This window comes from Cannabis sativa, chromosome X (assembly GCF_029168945.1).
Source record: "Cannabis sativa cultivar Pink pepper isolate KNU-18-1 chromosome X, ASM2916894v1, whole genome shotgun sequence".
NCBI classification, from domain to species: domain Eukaryota; kingdom Viridiplantae; phylum Streptophyta; class Magnoliopsida; order Rosales; family Cannabaceae; genus Cannabis; species Cannabis sativa.
Genome location: NC_083610.1, coordinates 9,471,425 through 9,489,737, shown reverse-complemented (window position 1 = coordinate 9,489,737; position 18,313 = coordinate 9,471,425). Strand labels below are relative to the sequence as shown.

General features: G+C 34.9%; 1 protein-coding gene across 1 annotated transcript; it reads right to left on the bottom strand.

Annotated features, from left to right (window-relative positions):
* Positions 1–4,433: 4,433 nt before the first annotated feature.
* LOC133032438 (beta-galactosidase 13-like) lies at positions 4,434–10,113 on the bottom strand. The gene is made up of 19 exons (XM_061106382.1): positions 9,642–10,113; positions 9,438–9,533; positions 9,162–9,274; positions 8,992–9,058; positions 8,795–8,887; positions 8,546–8,689; positions 8,349–8,443; positions 8,136–8,241; positions 7,961–8,045; positions 7,752–7,870; positions 7,493–7,660; positions 7,214–7,392; positions 7,021–7,130; positions 6,806–6,915; positions 6,604–6,711; positions 6,406–6,510; positions 6,161–6,306; positions 5,709–6,054; positions 4,434–4,797 (listed from the first exon to the last, which is right to left on the bottom strand). The coding sequence occupies exons 1-19, from the start codon at positions 9,828–9,830 to the stop codon at positions 4,672–4,674; spliced, it is 2,505 nt and encodes an 834-aa protein (XP_060962365.1). The 5' UTR covers positions 9,831–10,113; the 3' UTR covers positions 4,434–4,671.
* Positions 10,114–18,313: the final 8,200 nt, after the last annotated feature.

The following is an 18,313-nucleotide window of genomic DNA, read 5'->3' as shown; positions in this document are numbered from 1 at the left end:
TTCTCTTACTCATTGACCATACCATACAATACCCTAAACAAATAGGGACAAGTCATAATAAATGACACAAAAACCATAAAAGGCACAAAAACCGTAAAAAGCATCAAAACTATCAAAAAATTATATGAATATGATAATGATAAGTAGATGATTATTATTGATAATACATATTTATTATGTAATATTTATTAATATTTAAAAGTCAATGATCTAAATTTATAAATATATTTAATTAAATTTATTATAAATGAATATAAAAATAAAAATATTAAAAGAATGACATAAAATTAATTATGAATAAATAAATTATTTAATAAATGGATTAGTCAATAAATTTAATAATGGTTAATCACTAATCATTAAAATATAAAAGTAAAACAAAATAAAATAAACGTTAATTTAGATCTTAATATCCAAAAAAACCGTTAATTTAGATTTACTAGCTAATAATAAGGGAAAAAGAAAATATAAATAAATGCTAATTAAAGAATATAAAAATTTAATATAAAATTACCAAAGATTTAAGGGAAATTTTTATTAATATACGTAATACACATAATAATAACATAAATAACCTTGATTAATTTATTAGTCTTCTAGTAACGTGACACATCATCATCTCTACCGCAATACCAAAAAAATCTCATACCGAAATCAAAAAGGAAACCTGCCAACTCCCTCCATGAATGCGGGTCCTTTGAACAATATGTGAAACACAATACCAAAAACAAAACCTTTAAATTTACTTTCCTGTGATTATAGAATATCAAAATCACAACTATAATCATTCTTAAAAAAAACTCCATTAACGAACAAAAAAGCTTCGTTCACAAACAACACAACATCAATCAATCTTCATAACCGAAATCGTTTCTTAAACTATCGATAAGATTTGCAAAATTGTTTCACTAAGAATATATATAAGATCAAAGTCACAATTTAAGACCATTTCACCACCAAAAACTCCATTAACGAACAAAAAAGCTTCGATTACAATCGCCACAAGATCGATCACGAGTTCAGTACTGAAATTGTTCCTTAAATTACAAAAAATACCTAAAAATTAGAGATGGAATCGTTGCTGGATAAAGGAACAACTCAATCGACACTTTAGAAAAATTGATCCAAAATTTACTTTGTTGTTTTTTTTTTTTCTATTTTCCTCAATTTCAAAAGTAACTTTTTGGTTACTTATGATGCTGATAAGAAACTAATCAGTTACTTTTTCATAAAAAAAAATATTTTTTTTTTCATATTTTATAATTTGAGATACATTTTGGTTACCTCTAAAATTTATTTAGAACACCTTAATAATCAAAGAGTTATTTCTAGGTTTTATTAATACGAATTAGCATCTTCAAGTTTATTTTTGCGTAAAAAAATATTGTTATTATTATTGTTCTATCTTTTCTAACAATATACTATAAATACCATCAATCAACTAACATATACTATAAACCAATAATACAGCTTCTTCATCCTGAATTCTATTTTTTTTTTTTTACATTTTCAAAAGTAACAATTTGGTTATTTATAATGCCGATAAAAAAACTAACTAGTTACTTTTACATTAAAAAAAACTTTATTTTTATATTATATAATTTTAGATGCAATTTGGTTACTTCTAAAACTTATTTGTAAAGATCTTATAATCAAATAATTATTTTTTAAGTTATATTATTGTATAATATTTAAAATATATTTGGGTAACCTTAAAGTTTATTTTCGAAATTAATAGATTATCATGTATTATAATAAGCTACCATTATTATGTACCAATTGTTTTTTTTAGATAAATGTACCAATTATTTTATATATTTTTTTGTTACATTGAAACCAATGTATTTATTTTTAGATTATATTATATTGTTTTATTGTTTTAAATACTTTTAGGTTACTTTTTTTTTTCTTGTGTAACATTATTTATTTACAATAGGTTACAATAAACTTAAAAAAAAAGCTCACACAACTAATAAACTAATAAAATTTATAAATAAACTAATAAGTTACGCAATAAATTACATACAATAAACTAATAAGTTACAACTTTTTCTTTTAAAAAAAAAAAATCACGTAACTTATTAGTAAAATTTGCAAATATTTAAATTACTAATTATCTAAATTAATTACCAATAAGTTATTTTAAAGTTATATTTTATGATATCTTAACATTATTTAAGATACATTAATCAATATACTAAAAAAAATTAAAAAAACGGCAACTAATCAGTATATGATTGGTATTATGAGTAACTTAATGGTTTTTTTTATTCTGGAAATAGCAAAAAATAATTGCCCATACACAAACTAACAAGTAACAAAGAAGATTCTACAACAGAAAATAAACCATAACTCATACCCATGAGCTCTGTGCTCTGTGAAAATAAAAGTAGAGAAGAATAAGAAAAAGAAAAAAAAAACTAAAAAAATGAGAAAATAAAAACACAATGACTGATATTAACCCCTATAAATACTCTACTCACTCCTACTTTAAATAAAAAAATTGATTATAAACTATTACTTACTCATACAAAACTAAACAACTAATTTTTTTCTAAAAAAAGCCTACAGATTGTGGCACGTAATTCCTTGTGGACATGATGGGCTAATGGACATGATGGGTTGATGTCAGAAACATAAAATAAAAACCAATTAAATTAAAAAACGGTATTAAACGGTACAATTTTAGTATTATAATGGACCCACCGTATTTTTGAAAATAAATTATAATTGATGTACTTGGATGTAAATTTTCCAAGATTTAATGCATATATAAACATTTAATAAAATTAAAATAGTTAAAATTGTCATAAAATATATAAAAATTAATGTGATTTAAAAAATTTAAATGTATGAAATAAATACCAAAATTAAATACAGAGATTTTACTCAACATAAATGGCTAAATTACTTGATCATACACCGATGCAACTCTAAGCCGCTGTCTTCGGTGCTCCACCATTTCTCAATCGGAAAACAAGCTCAGACAATTTTAAAAGTTACCAATCCGACACAAATCTCATCCAAACGATTAAAGAGTGGTGGGATGCTATAGTTTCTCTTAGTTTGATCACCATTAATGTGATTAATATTTGGACTCCATATATAAACAGAAAGAAGAGAAAAGAAGCCTCAATAATCTCAATAAATGAATAAACTATAAGCAGTATATATAAAGTCAAAAATATTAGAGAATGTTACAAAGCCTTATGCAATAATATTATATATATAATACATTATATATATGAATGCGTTGAAAATATAGATTGATCACATGAAAATATACTAAAGATGATCATAAGCATAATCGGGTTAAAGGCATAGAAAACATACCTAGCTCTCATTGGAAAGAAAGAAGGCGGTAATTACCCAAAAGAAGGTCGGAGTAGCGATCTCTGCAAAGGGACCATTGGGCAGTGACCTCGGAGTCACTAATGGGCCAAGGCCACAAACCGGGAGTCATCGGAGAAGAAGTTTGCGGAATAGGAGGAGGAAGCCTTAAGGAAGGACCAGAGAAATCGAGAGGAATACAAAACTCGAGAAAAAATATAATTAATTAACAAACATATTATTTATTTGATCTAAATTTCTATGATTAACTTGTTGATAGATCCAAAGATCTGATTTTAATCATTGTTTAATTGTCAATGTGTAAACTTAGAAACATGATTGGGCCCATCTAAATCAATTTGACATGTGTGAGTCTATATGTTTGCTTTTGAGCTTAGATGCATATAGGAAGTCCATTTATTTTCAGATATTTAGATGGACTAGGTTACTAAAATAGATATCACTTTATGACAGTTTTATTTAGGCTCTATTGGGCTTATTCATGTTAATAGCGACTTTTCACATATGTATGTGTCATATTTGTGAGTGATATATGTGTGCACATATTAATACTCCTTATAATAATTTATGTTTTAATTTTTAGTTTTAATGATTAAAGTAAAAAGGATAATAGGTATTTAATTTGTATCTATTTATCAATTACTATCTATCTATTTATAAAAAATTATGTTTGTAGATAATAGCACATTTTGATAGTGTAAAAAATTAAAGAAACAAAAATATTAATTATGTTTTTCACAATGGAGGGAAATTTCTTGGTGTGATCAAAGCTCCCGAATTGTACCTTATATACTCGAAGAGAAAAAATAAGACGAAGATTTGAGTTTGGGTGTGGGTATGGTTTGATTTTGATTCTGATGTGTTGGTTGAAATATAGGTTTTTCATTTATTGTATGGTTCTAATATTTGAATTTGTGTACATTTTTTATATGCCCTTGTAATATGCTAGCTTGGTAAATTTGTTGTAAGCGAGACCATCACCGAAAGAAGATGAAAAATAAAAAAAAATGATTTTTCTTTTGTTTCATATGTAGTTTTAAATATTTATTTGAAAGAAAAAAGAATAAAATCAACCAAAAGAATGCATATCCATCATCTCCTATCAAATATATCAATCAATATAGCTTCTCTTTGGAGCAAATAAAGTTTTGTATATTTGCCAAACAAAAAATTATGTATTATATATATAGAAAAGAAAAAAAAGAAGAAAAGGGTTGAGAGTTTTAAATGGTTGATTGGTTGAGAACATAAACAATATGAAGAGACTCATGTTTTTGATTCTGACGATCCCAACTTTTACTTTTTTCAATCCTCTACTCATTAATCCTTAGCAGCACACTTTACTTGGATCGCAAGCGTTTTCATTGTATCTGGGCAATGATCACCATTCTTGTCGAAAACCTCTCTCTTTGCTGGCACTGTACAACTTGATTTTCCCAAGCATTCCTGCTCAAAACAAGACAAAACAAACAATACGTCACTTGTAAGTTGTAACTATATTAATATTCTTCAAATAAAATCAAGAAACCAAATTCTCTTTTATATATTGATGAGTTAATTGCGGCAAAATTCTTAATAGTTTCACTTTGTTAACAATTAATTCTAAAAACTCAAATTTTATCGATAAAACTTCCAAAACTACCGTATCGTTAGCATTTAAATACCTGAACAATCTAAAAGGGCAATTAATAGTTGAAATTTAAATTTTAAAGTTAATTGCTAGCAAAGTAAAACTATTAGAATTTTTGCAACAATTAATCATATACAGTAGAACCTCTATCCAAGAATACACTTGGGATCAAGAAAATAATATTCTAATTGAGAGGTTATAACTAAATAGAGTTACACTTGAAAAAAAAAATTAAAATATCAATGTAATGAAATTACCAATAAATAATTCTTAATACTATATTATATTAAAATTATTTTCGAGTACATATAATATTTATATATGTACTATAATTTGAAATAAAATTATTAATTTTACATAAATAAATTTATAAAATATATGTATATATTTTTTTAAGATGTAATTATTCCTATATAGAGGTCTATTTTATTAATACGGGATTTAAAAAATGCATAACTAATTACAATATAGAGGTTATTCTTATTTATAACTGTCCCAAATTGGACTTTATTTTTTTATAACAAATTAGAGGTTATTAAATAGAGGTTCTACTCTATTTATATAAACCATATGTTAAACGCAGATATAAGATATGTGTTGCTGCAATTATAATTTACTTAATCAAAAGATAACAAAAGAGTTGCAGTTGAACTAAATAAAAAGATATCATTAGATTTTTTTTTCTTAGAAGGGCATATAGCCTCTTAGTATAATGTAAGATATATACCTGTTCAACAATTCCCTTGGTTAGAGCAGAGTCGCATTTTCCGACAAAGAAGCTTCCGCAAGCGCCTTCTGGGTCGCCAAAGCTTGCAAATTCAACGGCTACGATCTTCTTGTGGTTAGGACACTTGAGGTGAGCCGCAGGATGTAAATGATCAACGACGGGTCTAATGTCATTTTCTTCCCTTGCCCATGATTTGACGTGGGGTGGAGCTGTCTCTGTTATGATACTACAGATGGTGTCTCTGTTAACAGTTAATATCTCGATGTCGTCTGGGTTCGCTTTCTCCTCCTCCAAAATAACAAGAAGGTTTTTCTTTGGCTTCAGGTATGATCTTGGAATGTGGTATCTGATCATAAACAAATGTTTGAGACAAAATCCTCACTTGCTTTTTTCTTTGTATTATATAGTCAAGCGTAAAGTATGTTTGTTTTGTTTTGTTTAGGGTGTCTTACTCTTCTTGAGAAGGTTTTCCAAGAGGAGAGAGATAAGACATCCAATACCGTCCGATGCTTTGGCCATTAACCCAGATCATTCCTTTGCCCATTCCATTCATTCTGATAGCAACCGGGTCTTTACCTTCAGGGGCATGAAACCGTGTCTGGATAAATCAACAAAACATACATTATATAAATGTAAATATGTCTGATTGAGTTAAAGTTAATGCTTGTCCAAGGTAGAAAAGTTCTGAACACCTTACCTTGTACCAAGTGAGAGCTCGTCCTTCTTCTTTGACTTCAGTCCACTCAATCTTCTTTGCTCCACTTTCAGAAAACACATGATTATTTTCTCCAGTCAGACCAACCTGTAAAATGCTCCAATTTGGTCAATAAATTTGTCCATTTAATTCAAACTTAGCTGTTATGATATTGGCTTTAGTTTTTATTTTATTTTTTACCTGATGCCCCCAACCATTTTGTGTAAGATCGATTGTTCCAGTGTTCAAACCAAGAATTGTGATAGCTCGGGGCCCAGCATATCTGTGCTCCATATAGGCTCCACTATCCTTAAAATTCAAAAGAAAAGAAACTGGTTTTTTTAGTGGCGAATTAAACTTCATTGAGTGAGTGAGTTACTTAATCAAGTTATGAGTTGCTTACAGGGAGTCCAACTGTCATGCCCAACACTGATATATGATTAGTCCCAGGCTTTAAGGTTATGGCTTTTTGGAATAGAAACCCCTTCTCTTCATGACTCCCATGTGCAGATCCTGAAACCAGAGGCCTCTTGTCTTAGTTGTAAAATCTGACTCTCTCTCTCTCTCTCTCAGTTGATTCTAAGTACTTAATTGAGTTATTGAGTGGCTTTGCCTTACCAATATATTCACCGTTAACAAATGCATGCAGTGCATGGCCAAGACTTGCAACTCTTAAAACAGGTAGAATATCAGGCCTCATTGGCAAGTCATGTCGACTTAGTTCAATGCTGCAATTATAATACTTATCACATTAGAGTTAATCCGTAGAAGCGAGAGGGAGACCTTTTTCAATTTTAACCATGAAATTTACCTGGTGGTGTACCATCCATAGTCTGTGGTATCTTTAAGCATGCCATAGAGCTCATTTGGTATTTTGCTACTAACATGCAGTTGATGAACATTTGGAATGGGCTCCGGAGACATCTTCCATTTAAGATTTTTGGTTTCTTTCGGTCTGACATAATTCCTTGCATTATGTTGTGATACAATCTGTTTTTGAGACACAAAAACTCGATACATGTGAGGCTTTCTCTTATGGAATATGAATATTAGAGATACTATGTAAATGATAAAAATGATAAGTACTTACAATTTCAGTGTTGTAGACCACATTCTTACAATCAGGAAGAATACTTATGGACCTTGGTGGCAGGTAAAACGTGTCACCCTTAAATTTCACAGTGTGTCCGGCTTTGGTGCTGTTGTTGGTTAAAAAAGCAGCACATATGGATGTTCCTGGCTTCTCATAAAGCCGAACCTGCATAAACGAGACCACTTAATTAGTCTTGTTTCATTTTGACACAGAATTTGTTCTGAATTCCATTTACTCAATCAAAAAAACTTATTACCTCAGTGTGCTTGCCCAACCTTTGGACTCCAGAAGTTCCCCAAAGCAAAGCTTTCTTACATAGATTCAAAGCCTTGTGTAAGTCTCTTAGATGACTCCACTTAGGCTCCCGTTGTAAACCTACATAAAGAGTAACAAAAATTAGATTGATCAGCTACATTAAGAGAAGAACAGCACTTGTTCAATCCATGGAGATGGAACTTTTTTTACCATATTCATCAAGAGGAGCTTCATCATAGTATCTAGTTGTAGTGAAAACAGCACTTGTTCTAGCAAAATTAGTCCCACCATGGTACTGCATTGTTTTTTAATCATGAAAACCATTAAGATTTCCAAAATACAAAAAAGTCTGGCTGTTAGATCAGAATAAGATTCATTTTTATACCATATAGTAGTTGTTCAGAGTTCCATTCTTAGAGAAGAACCGGGCTACCGAATATGCAATGTCTTCTACTGCTCTTTGAGAAGGAGGATCTCCAAAAACTCGGTATCTGAAAAAGTACAAGAAAAGTTGGGCATCGCATTCTAAATTTAGGACACACAAAGCTTAATAAACTTCAAAAAAAATTGGTCATAGATCAGAAGTACATAAACTTACTGAGCAGTCCAATTCTCAGTCCAAATAGATGGCTTGTTGGGCTTATTAGGACCAGTGAAAGTATCTCCACAATGTCTTCCATTGCATGTGTTAATCTACAAATTGTTTTGGTTAGAGTTAATGCCACAATCAATCTTATGTTCACTCAAATATAATTAAAATTAAAAAAAAAAAAAAAAAGATTCACTGATAATTACCACTGGATCAGGAGCATCTTTCTGCTTGCACATGACCCATGGAACTCCAATTTTCAATCCCACAGCCATGTTTGCAGCCCACTGAACATATCTAGCTCCCAATTCTCTATATGCAAGTTGGACATGGTTGTACTCATTTTCAATCTGTATTATATAAAGTTATCATCATGAAAATAAAATAAAGAGCCAAAAAAAATAAGAATTTATGAAAAAACTAATAAATCACAAAAGTGTGACCCCATAGCAAACCTGTGCCAAAATAATTGGACCACCTTGTGGAGCAAAAAGCTTCTCTTCTTTCATCTTGTTTATAATCATCTTCACATATTTTTTCATGTGGTACTGCAAAAATGGTAAATTGTGATCAAATTAATCCTTCCATGGAAAGTTATTTATTAATATCACTCACTTAAACTCACATTGGGGTCTTATAAAATTTGTGTTACCTTGAAGGGTGCATTATCAGAACGGAAAATGATGTCAGGGACTTCTCTCAACCAATATGGAAGACCTCTGAAATATAATATTTTTCGTTACAATTAAAAAGGAAATCAACATATAACAATATGAAGATAAGTAGGGGATAATATTAATATAATTATGTTATATATGTTACCCATGGTTCCATTCGGCTTGAATGAAAGGTCCAACCCTGAGCGTTACATACATTCCTTGTTCACCAATCAATTTAATGAACTTCACCAAATCTTTGTTTCCTTCAAAATTAAACTGCAAAAATAAACAAATATAAGCCAAGAGAAGGAAGTACATAATTTTATATATATATATATATATATGTACGTACTGAATTTTTTTTTCTTTTTTGAAAGCAAAGTACGTACTAAATTAATGTAACTTCTATAAAGAAAAAAGATTAAAAACGTTGTTTCACCTCGCCTTTAACAGGCTCATGAATGTTCCAAAAAACGTATGTCTGGATCACATTCAAACCACCATGTTTGGCCTTCTGAATTAGATCTGGCCACATCTGAAAACAGCCCATGTCCACAAAATGATCAGAAATTTATTATATCTTGAATCCATGATTAATTATATATATATCAGCTGGTTGGATTCTAAATAATCAAGTAATTACATCTGGGGTACTACGCGGATAATGAATGGAGCCAGAGAAAAGAAGCTCTCGTTTTCCATTGATGATCAAAGACCTTCCATCATAAACAACACCCTGAATATGTCTCCCTCTTTGAGAAACGACAGTAGAAGACAGCACAACCGAAAGAATGGCGAGTACTAAAAGCACATGCCGACCATCAAACACCATTGTTGTCCCTTCCCTTCTCTTCTTCTTCTCTCTTCTCTTGTTTATTTATATATATATATTCTTTTTATTCAAGAGATTTTCTCTTTGCTCAGTTTCTGGGAAGACAAGGAAGAAGAGTAGTATAGTAATGGTTTGTTTTGCCAGCTTTAGAAAAATGGTATATTTAGAAGGTGAAGGAGAAAGTCCATTATAATAAATTCTAATTTTAGGAAATAATGTTAAGGTAATAAATATAATAAGAGCTTTTTGTTCTGTTTTGATCTCTAGGTAGTGATTGTTTTGCTTAGGTGTTGTTGTTTCAAGTTTTTATGATTTAATCTTTTTTATTTAATTATTTTAAGTTACTATTGTTAGGCAATAGAGGACGATTCTTTTGGCATTTCATTGTGGAGGAACCACACCCAAGAGAATTACTTATATGTGATGACTTTTCCAACTGTTTTAACGATTATTTAGATTTTGATGTCATCACACATGATAACCTCTTTTTATTTAAACATGTTAATCATTTTTAAAATTGTTAAAAATAATATTTCCTTCATTATTAGTTAAAAAAAAAGTAAAAACCAAAAGAAAAAAAAGAAGTTTTTTAATGGTAATCTGTGATACATAAAGTTTAGATCCCTTGCTCAAATATTGTGTCTTATTTTGTCAAACTAATATAATGTATGAAAAATAATATTTTTTATTATATATAGTATAAATAATTATATTATTAAGTTATATATCATAAATAACTATATTATTATGAGAATTAATAAAAAAAATTAAATTATTCTATTAATTTTCTTTAATTTTGATCAAGTTTATACAAATTATAATATATGCCTGCAAATAGTTTCTATCCATCAACACAAATATAATTATTAAAATAATTTGTTATGTGATTATTATCTAATATATAATTATTCATAGAGAGTGATTAAAATAATATATTATTATAGTGATATAAGGAATTAGAATATTTTGACAAAAAATTATAATATTTATAGATAAACTATAATGTATGCATATTATTTCATAACAATGAGTATGATTATTTATATTTATTTGTTGTATGATTATTAGCTAATATATGATTAAAAATTAAAAATATTACTCACAAAATTTCTGACTTATAAAAGTATAATAGTTATCAAAATAATTTAAATTATATTAAATTACAAACTATTTTAATGGAAAACAAATATAAAAGTTAAGTAAGTAATTTAAGATGTAAAAGCTTCAAAACTACACTTTTCATATAATTATAAATTATAGATTATTTACTATATTTTGAAGAACGAGAACAACAAACTATGGAATTCCAAGTATGATGATGTAGATATTATTGTAAATAGAGTCAAGGAATCTGTAAAGCTCCGAATTCATGTAGTATGGCCCAAAAAAGTTAGCGCAAGTGATTTAAAATGGTTTCAGATATTGTAAAAACTAGGTAACGAGCGGTTGTTTAAAAACTTTTATTTATGTTGTAAAAATAAAATTTATATTAAATATATTAAAAAAATTATTAATTAATTAATATGTTAATGTCCTATGAAAAAATACTAAAAATTATAATCTTAATATGTTAAAATATTAAGTCACATTATTTAATTAAATTATTATTATTACTATCGTAAGTTTGTTATATAAATTACACGTATAATTATTTGTTAAAATATGTGAAAGATTAATATTGTTTAAAAGAAATTACTACAAACTAAATCAACCACAAAATAAATAATCTAAAAAAAAAAAATAGAGAGTCAGCTCATTATTTTTATAGCTTGCACTAATAATGAGCATTAAAAAAAAGAAAACACAAAATCTAATAAGAAAAAATTAGCGAATAAGCATATCTTTTTATTATTATTATTATATTTTTTTTAAGATACCAAGTTTAGAATGTTATAAAATTAATGTAAATTATTCAAATATTTTGTTTATGTTTTTTTTTTACCATTAAAATGTGTTTTTTCATTCTAAAATAGTCTATTGATTTTTTTTAAAAAAAAAATCTATAATAATAATTATGAATAGTAATATATAATTGTTGACCGAGGTTTTCGGCAACCGATAAAATATTATAAGATTATAGAGCTGTAAGAAAATTAGAGAAGGATTTTTACGTGGTTGGGGCGTTAATGAGCCTTAGTCCACTAGTCTATCTTATTTATGGATGTATTTAATACAGAGAATGAATTTGGTGAGTGTTTCACTCTTATAAATACAGAGAATGTTCTTGGTGAGTGTTTACTCTTCTTGCTCTTGTGCAAACCAAGATTCTCGACCCCATTTAATGAGCTTTGAGGGGGTATTTATAGTGTTTTTGGTGGGGTGATCCCCAGAACTATTGTACAAGTGTATCTGTAAGTATTCATAAAGTTGGGCATTCCCAATGAATATACCATTTGTAATGCATGGTCAAATCCCTAGGTGCTGTAGGGCTTTTATGTGGAATGTCTTTATTGTCTTTTTACTGATGTGACTCTTCACAGTGTAGCCGTCGATAGACTTAAATGATCATTACTTTGTAGCTGCAGGTTGGGGGTTGTGCCGTCAGACTTTATTGTGTGTAGCAGTCCCAACACGCTTCCTCCCATGCGGCATTAAATGTGACTTGATTGCTCAGGGGAAGCCTGACACCTCGCGGAGATGCCTTAGCGTTACTTGGGCTTCTGGGAGCATATGGGGCTCCCTATGCCTTCTCCGGGAGGCATGTCCCGGATGCTGCCTTATTACATAAAGACTTAGCACATAGTTTGAATGTTAAGTTGTTTGATCCACGCGTCCTTGTCTGGTTGGTCCACATATATTGGGCAAAATCAGGGGCAACATTTACCCCCCAAGCCTTGTTTATTTGAAAAATAATACAAGGCTTGTTCAAGTGCCTCCGGTCGACTCCTCAGTTTCCTGGCACGAGCTCTGAGCGCGTGAGGGTGCATTTAATGATGGCTTTTAATGCAGCGATTCACTTTTCGCAGAGATCGATTCGTTTCACGCCCATTGATTGATACGACGCATTAATGGTGTCAGACGGATACTCAAACGTTTCCACCGCCTTAATTACAAATCAATCCGATCTATTGATCTTTAGGAATTTGAATCGTGCGTTTCCCCAACCGTTCGAGTGGTAGGTGATAGTGCCTGTTCCTCATGCATTTTTGCCTATAAAAGCCACCACATTTCCTTCATTTCGATTACTTCCCATTTCTTGCCAAGTTTGCTCAAGTTTCCTAGAGAGAAAAAATCCTCTGACCAAGAGAATACCTTCGAACACTCTGCAAATTTTCCAGTCCACCTTCGTTCACTACTGTCAATCCCTCTTATCTTTGTTTGATCTACAGCAGAACCCCCAGTCTCAGCACTTCACTGTAAGTTTCTTGCACCCCTTGCTTTACTGTTAATGTACATGGCATGCTTTACTTATCCGTTCGTTTTTTCAGGGTTCGGTATTTGAAGTTTCTGGGAATGCATTCTTTTGGATTTTTCACATAACAGTTCTAGATTCACCATTTCTGGTGTTAGTACTACTCTTGTCACGTATTTATTATTATATTATTTTTTTTTTTGCAAAAGACCATACGTTCTTCGTATACTGGTCGTCTAGGGCATAGAGGAGACTGCTTTTTCTCGATTTTCTGCCCTTTCTTTTTCTTTTATGCGCAATGTCGTCTTCTGTGAATTTTTTGCACCCGACTTTTGTCCAGGAAATCCTTCTAGGGTTTTCTGTTTGACAGATGTCCGGAGGGGGCCTCTTTCCAGCGGTTAGGGGACCCCCATTCCCTTTTTCTTGGTTTAGGGTTTGGTATGGGGCCTAACTACTGGAATCTTAACTCTTTTTTCAGAATCAAAACATGTCTGCATCTGGTTCAAAGTCGTCCAAGAAGAGTGGTAAGCGTCTGGCTACCCTTGAAGATGTCTCACTGGGTCTCGTTGCCCATGAGGGGTATAAGTCTCGGGCCATCGGATGGGAGGCGGCAGAGCTTCACTCCACCCTAACCTGCCCCCACCAGCTGGAGAACATCGTGGAGGTGGCTGGAATCAAACCCTCAACATTCGGGATGTATCACTGGCCGCCCCGTGATGCGGAGACGCCCAATCATAACTATGGCGGCTTCGGGGCTTAGAGCCAGACGCACCTGATGGCTGGGGCCATGCTTCCTCTTCAAGACTACTTTGTTAATTTTTTAGTTTTTGTCGGCCTTGCGCCATACCAACTGATTCCTCAAGCATACCGCCTGCTCTCAGGCTTATTTATTTTTTACTCCGCCCGGGGATGGGGCTCTCCCAGTCCGGCGGAGATTTTGTATTTTTATGAACTCGTTTCTGTCCCCAAAAAGGGGGAAAAATTTAAAGATGGTTTTTATGGATTCCGGGCCCACCCTGCCAATGATGGGGTGGTCCCTTATAATAGGCAAACTCATGTTAAGGAGTATCGCCACCGTTTCTTCTTCTCCTCCGGCATCCGAGCAGTGGAGCACCCGGAGCTTCTCACGGAGTGGGTCACAATTCCTCCCTATGAGCGGACCGCGCCTACTCAGGTCTTTCTCCGGAGGGCCCAGGTCTTTGCAACTTATGACCGGGCGGAACTTGACGTCGGGGGCCTGGTCACGACGGAGAATTACCGGAAGGCCAAGCTCATCTTGCCGCATTAATCAGTGGAGGACTCTAACCTTTCTAAGGTTATTTGCCCAAATGTGAGGGTGCCTGCTGCGGAGAAGACCTTCCGGGACGAAATCATCGCCACTGCCGAGAAGAAGTACCAGGAATATCTCTACCGGAAGGCTCAGGAGAAAGCTTACTCCAAGGCTCAAGCAGCTTCCGAGAGGCCACTTCGTGTGGGGAGCCCAGTCGAGAGGAGAAGCTAGGCGATCGCTGGGAAGCCCCTTCGCATTGGGGACTCGGCTGAGAGAAGGGCTTCCAGGCCAAAGCCTTCGGCTCAGGAGCCGAACACTGGGGCTCCTGGCGCCAGCACTTCCGGCTCCGATAAGTCTCCTTTAGCAGTACATTATGTTCCTTCTGTTGGCGAATATGCCAGTCTTAGGCCTATAGGGTTCGATGAGCGTCTTCATAGGTTTAGGATGCCCTCGACCCGGTGGGGAGACCATATGAAGGAATTTTATTTTTCCAACTTAGGATATTTCCTAGGTCGGTCCCGGATGGGTTCTGGTCCTCCGGAGCCCGTTCCCTTAGACCCTTCGGCTTACATTTCTTCCAGCTGGTTCCGGCCTTCGGACAGCTATCTCGGAGACGATGCTGCCAGCGTTAAGATTCGGAACTTCGCTAGGGCCGAATTAGAGAGTCAGGGTAGGACTAGCTTGATTGTTATATCTGAGTGTTTGTTGTTTTCCATGGATGTTCTAACACTTGCCTTTTTTCTTTTGTTGTAGCAGGTACTTCCATGGATGCCATTCTGGCCGAACTTGCCGGGGCTCACACTCCTGATGCTCTCCCTCCTTTAACTTCCTCCCAGATGGCCACTCCTTTGAAAGCTTCTTCCAGTGCCCCTCCAGACACTATTGACTTAGTGGATGAGGAGGTGCTTCCGGGAGAAGGTCAAGAAAAGCAATGGGGCTTTTCTGAGGAAGTTGAAGAAGGTAAAGAAGAGCAACGAGCTCTTCTTGAGGAAGTTGAAGAAAGTGAAGAGCAAGAAGTTACTCTGATTCGCAAGCGCAAGGGCAAGATGGTTGCCCAGGAAGAGCCCAAACGGCAACGGAAAGCTAATACTCCGGCCCATGGTCTTGATGGTGGGATCTCTCCCGAGATGGAGGAACACACAGCCCCTCCCAACATTGTGCTGACTCCGGTTCCTGGAGATGAGGCGAGACAGGAGCTCCGGATAGCTAAACACAACTACGCCATGGATGAATACTCCCGGGGATATGCTGACGTGGAGGCTCTAAAGAGAGTTTTGCGAGTTGAGATGCAAAATACTCTCAACGACCCGAACTACCAGAATCCGTGGGATCTAAATTTAGATCCCTTGTCGGATTAGTTCGGTCGTTTCCTCGGGCCCACACTAGCTCCCTTTGCCGCGGAGATGACCGGCGAGTTTGCGTCCCAGCTTACCCGGTGTGCACCCAGGCGGTTCGCTGCTTGTGCATCCTTGAATTCCATCTTCCAAGTCCAGGATCTCAGCCACTCCCTCACCGTGGTAAGTATTTTGTAGTTTACTTTTCTCCTTATTTTTTTCCCTTAAAGATTCTTACTCATACTTGTATCCTTTCCCAGCTTGCTGCTGAGGCCGGCCGCCTTTCCAAGAACATAATTAATCATGGCTTCGTCCTGTCCGACTTTGGGGGCATGGACGAAGTTAAGAAGATCCTTCAGGACCTGACTGTTGAAAAGCGGCTTTATCAGGAGGATGCCGAGCGCCGGGAGGCCCTTGCCAAGGCCAGTGAGGAAGAGGCCAGGCAGAGGGAGGCACAAGCGGAGGCGATGATCCGGAAGGAGGCCCTTCGAAGGGATAAGCTGGAGGCCAGGCACCAGGAGGAGCTGAGAGCGGAGGGCGAAGCTGCTGCTAAGGCCAGGCGTGAGCTTCGGGAGGCTAGGGAAGCCTTGGATGAAATGGCTGCCAAGGTGAAGTCTTTAGAGGAAGTTCACCAGGCAAACTTGGAGTCTAGGGCCGGCTCGGCCGTGAGGCGAAGGAGCTCAAGGACTTCAAAGACCAAGCCTTGAAGAAGGCAAAGAAGGATGAGCTCCTTTCTCCCACTTCCTGCAGCCGGTGCGTCAAGCGTTTCGACAATGGCGTTTACATGGCCTGGTCTACAAATGACCAGAATATCAAGCTTAACTTCTATCCCAAACCCCCAGAGATGATTGCAAAATTCCGAGAGAAGAAGAAGAAGCTTGATGCCATGCTGGAGGCGCGCATTGGTCCTCGCCTTCCTCCTCGTATCGACTAGGCCACCCTGAGTTCCACCCAGTACAACCAAGATTTTACTTTCTTTCTTCTTTTTTTTTTTTTTTATTTACAGCTAATTATCTTGTACTTAAGACAATTTCTATTTACATAGTTGTTTTTTTTTTAAAAGGGGAGACAATATTTAAGGCATGTCCCCGGGCCCTTTGTATATATTTTAACCTGCCCTTAGGGCTAGGATTTTTATATATTTATATATGATCTTTTTTGATGCACATATCTTTCTTTTGGACCTGCCCTTTGGGTCAGGATGTTTATACATATGCTTTTCATTTTTCTTTTTTGTGCATACTCTTTTTTGACCTGCCCTTTGGGTCAGGATATTTTGACCTGCCCTTTGGGTCAGGATATTTTACTTAGTTTGTTTTTTGTCTGTCCGTGTGGTATACCTTAGTACCCCCCTGAGTGGCATAGAAACTTTGTTTTTAAGGCACTAAGTTTTATTTAACATGCGGAGGCTGTATACATTTAGACGGTACAAACTCTTTAAATAAAATCTAAGTAACACTTTTGGCTATTGGTAATATTTTCTGAGGTGATCGGCGTTCCAGGCCCTTGGCACGATGGTTCCGTCCATCCTTTTTAGCTTGTAAGTGCCTGTACCGATTTCGTCCTTGATTTCATATGGTCCTTCCCAATTTGGCCCAAGTACCCCCACTCCGGGTTCTTGGGTGGCTGGGAAGACTCTTCTTAAGACCATATCCCCAATAGCAAACTTTCTGTTTTTAACTTTGGAGTTAAAATATTTGGTCACCTTCTTTTGATAAGCTGCCATCCGTATTTGAGACTCGTCCCGGAGTTCTTCAACTTGATCCAGAGCTTCTTGAAGCAAAGCCTGATTCGTGGCTGGATCGTAAGTCGTTCTCCTGTGGGACGGGAATAACGTTTCTACCGGGACCATCGCTTCGCAACCGTACGCCATTGAAAAAGGCGAGTGGCTGGTCGTGGTCTAGGGGTCGTCCGGTAGGCCCATAACACTCTTGGCAACTCTTCGGGCCAGTTGTTTTTGCAGGCCAGCAACTTTTTCTCAGGGTGACCTTTAGGATTTTATTGACTGCTTCTGCTTGACCGTTTGTTTGCGATCTTGCCACCGCGAAGAAGCTTTTCACTACTCCGTGTTGGTTGCAGAAGTCAGTAAATTCTTCGCAATCAAATTGCTTTCCATTGTCAGAGACTATTTTGTGAGGCAGGCCATATCGACACACTATGTTTTTGATAACAAAGTCTAGTGCTTTTTTAGCAGTTATAGTCTTCATGGGCTCAGCCTCCGTCCATTTGGTGAAGTAGTCTACTGTTACTATTGCATACTTTACTCCTCCCTTTCCTGTTGGCAGGGACCCAATAAGATCTATTCCCCAAACCGCGAAGGGCCAGGGACTGGTCATCAGGGTAATTTCATTGGGAGGAGCTCTCGGTATGTTCGCGAACCTTTGGCACGAATCACACTTTTGGACGTAGTCTATACAATCTTTTTTCATTGTTGGCCAGAAGTATCCCTGTCTCAATATTTTCTTTGAGAGGCTGGGTCCTCCTGTATGATCTCCACAGAACCCTTCGTGGACCTCTAGCATGATTT

Bases quoted from the DNA above. Each gene is read 5' to 3' on its own strand.
- LOC133032438 (XM_061106382.1), bottom strand. From the start codon at position 9,830: ATGGTGTTTGATGGTCGGCATGTGCTTTTAGTACTCGCCATTCTTTCG. The intron at 6,712-6,805 runs GTAAGCAACTCA...TTGAATTTTAAG, and splicing joins GCATGACAGTTGGACTCCCT to GATAGTGGAGCCTATATGGA. The intron at 6,055-6,160 runs GTAAGACACCCT...GTTTATGATCAG, and splicing joins GGAAAACCTTCTCAAGAAGA to ATACCACATTCCAAGATCAT.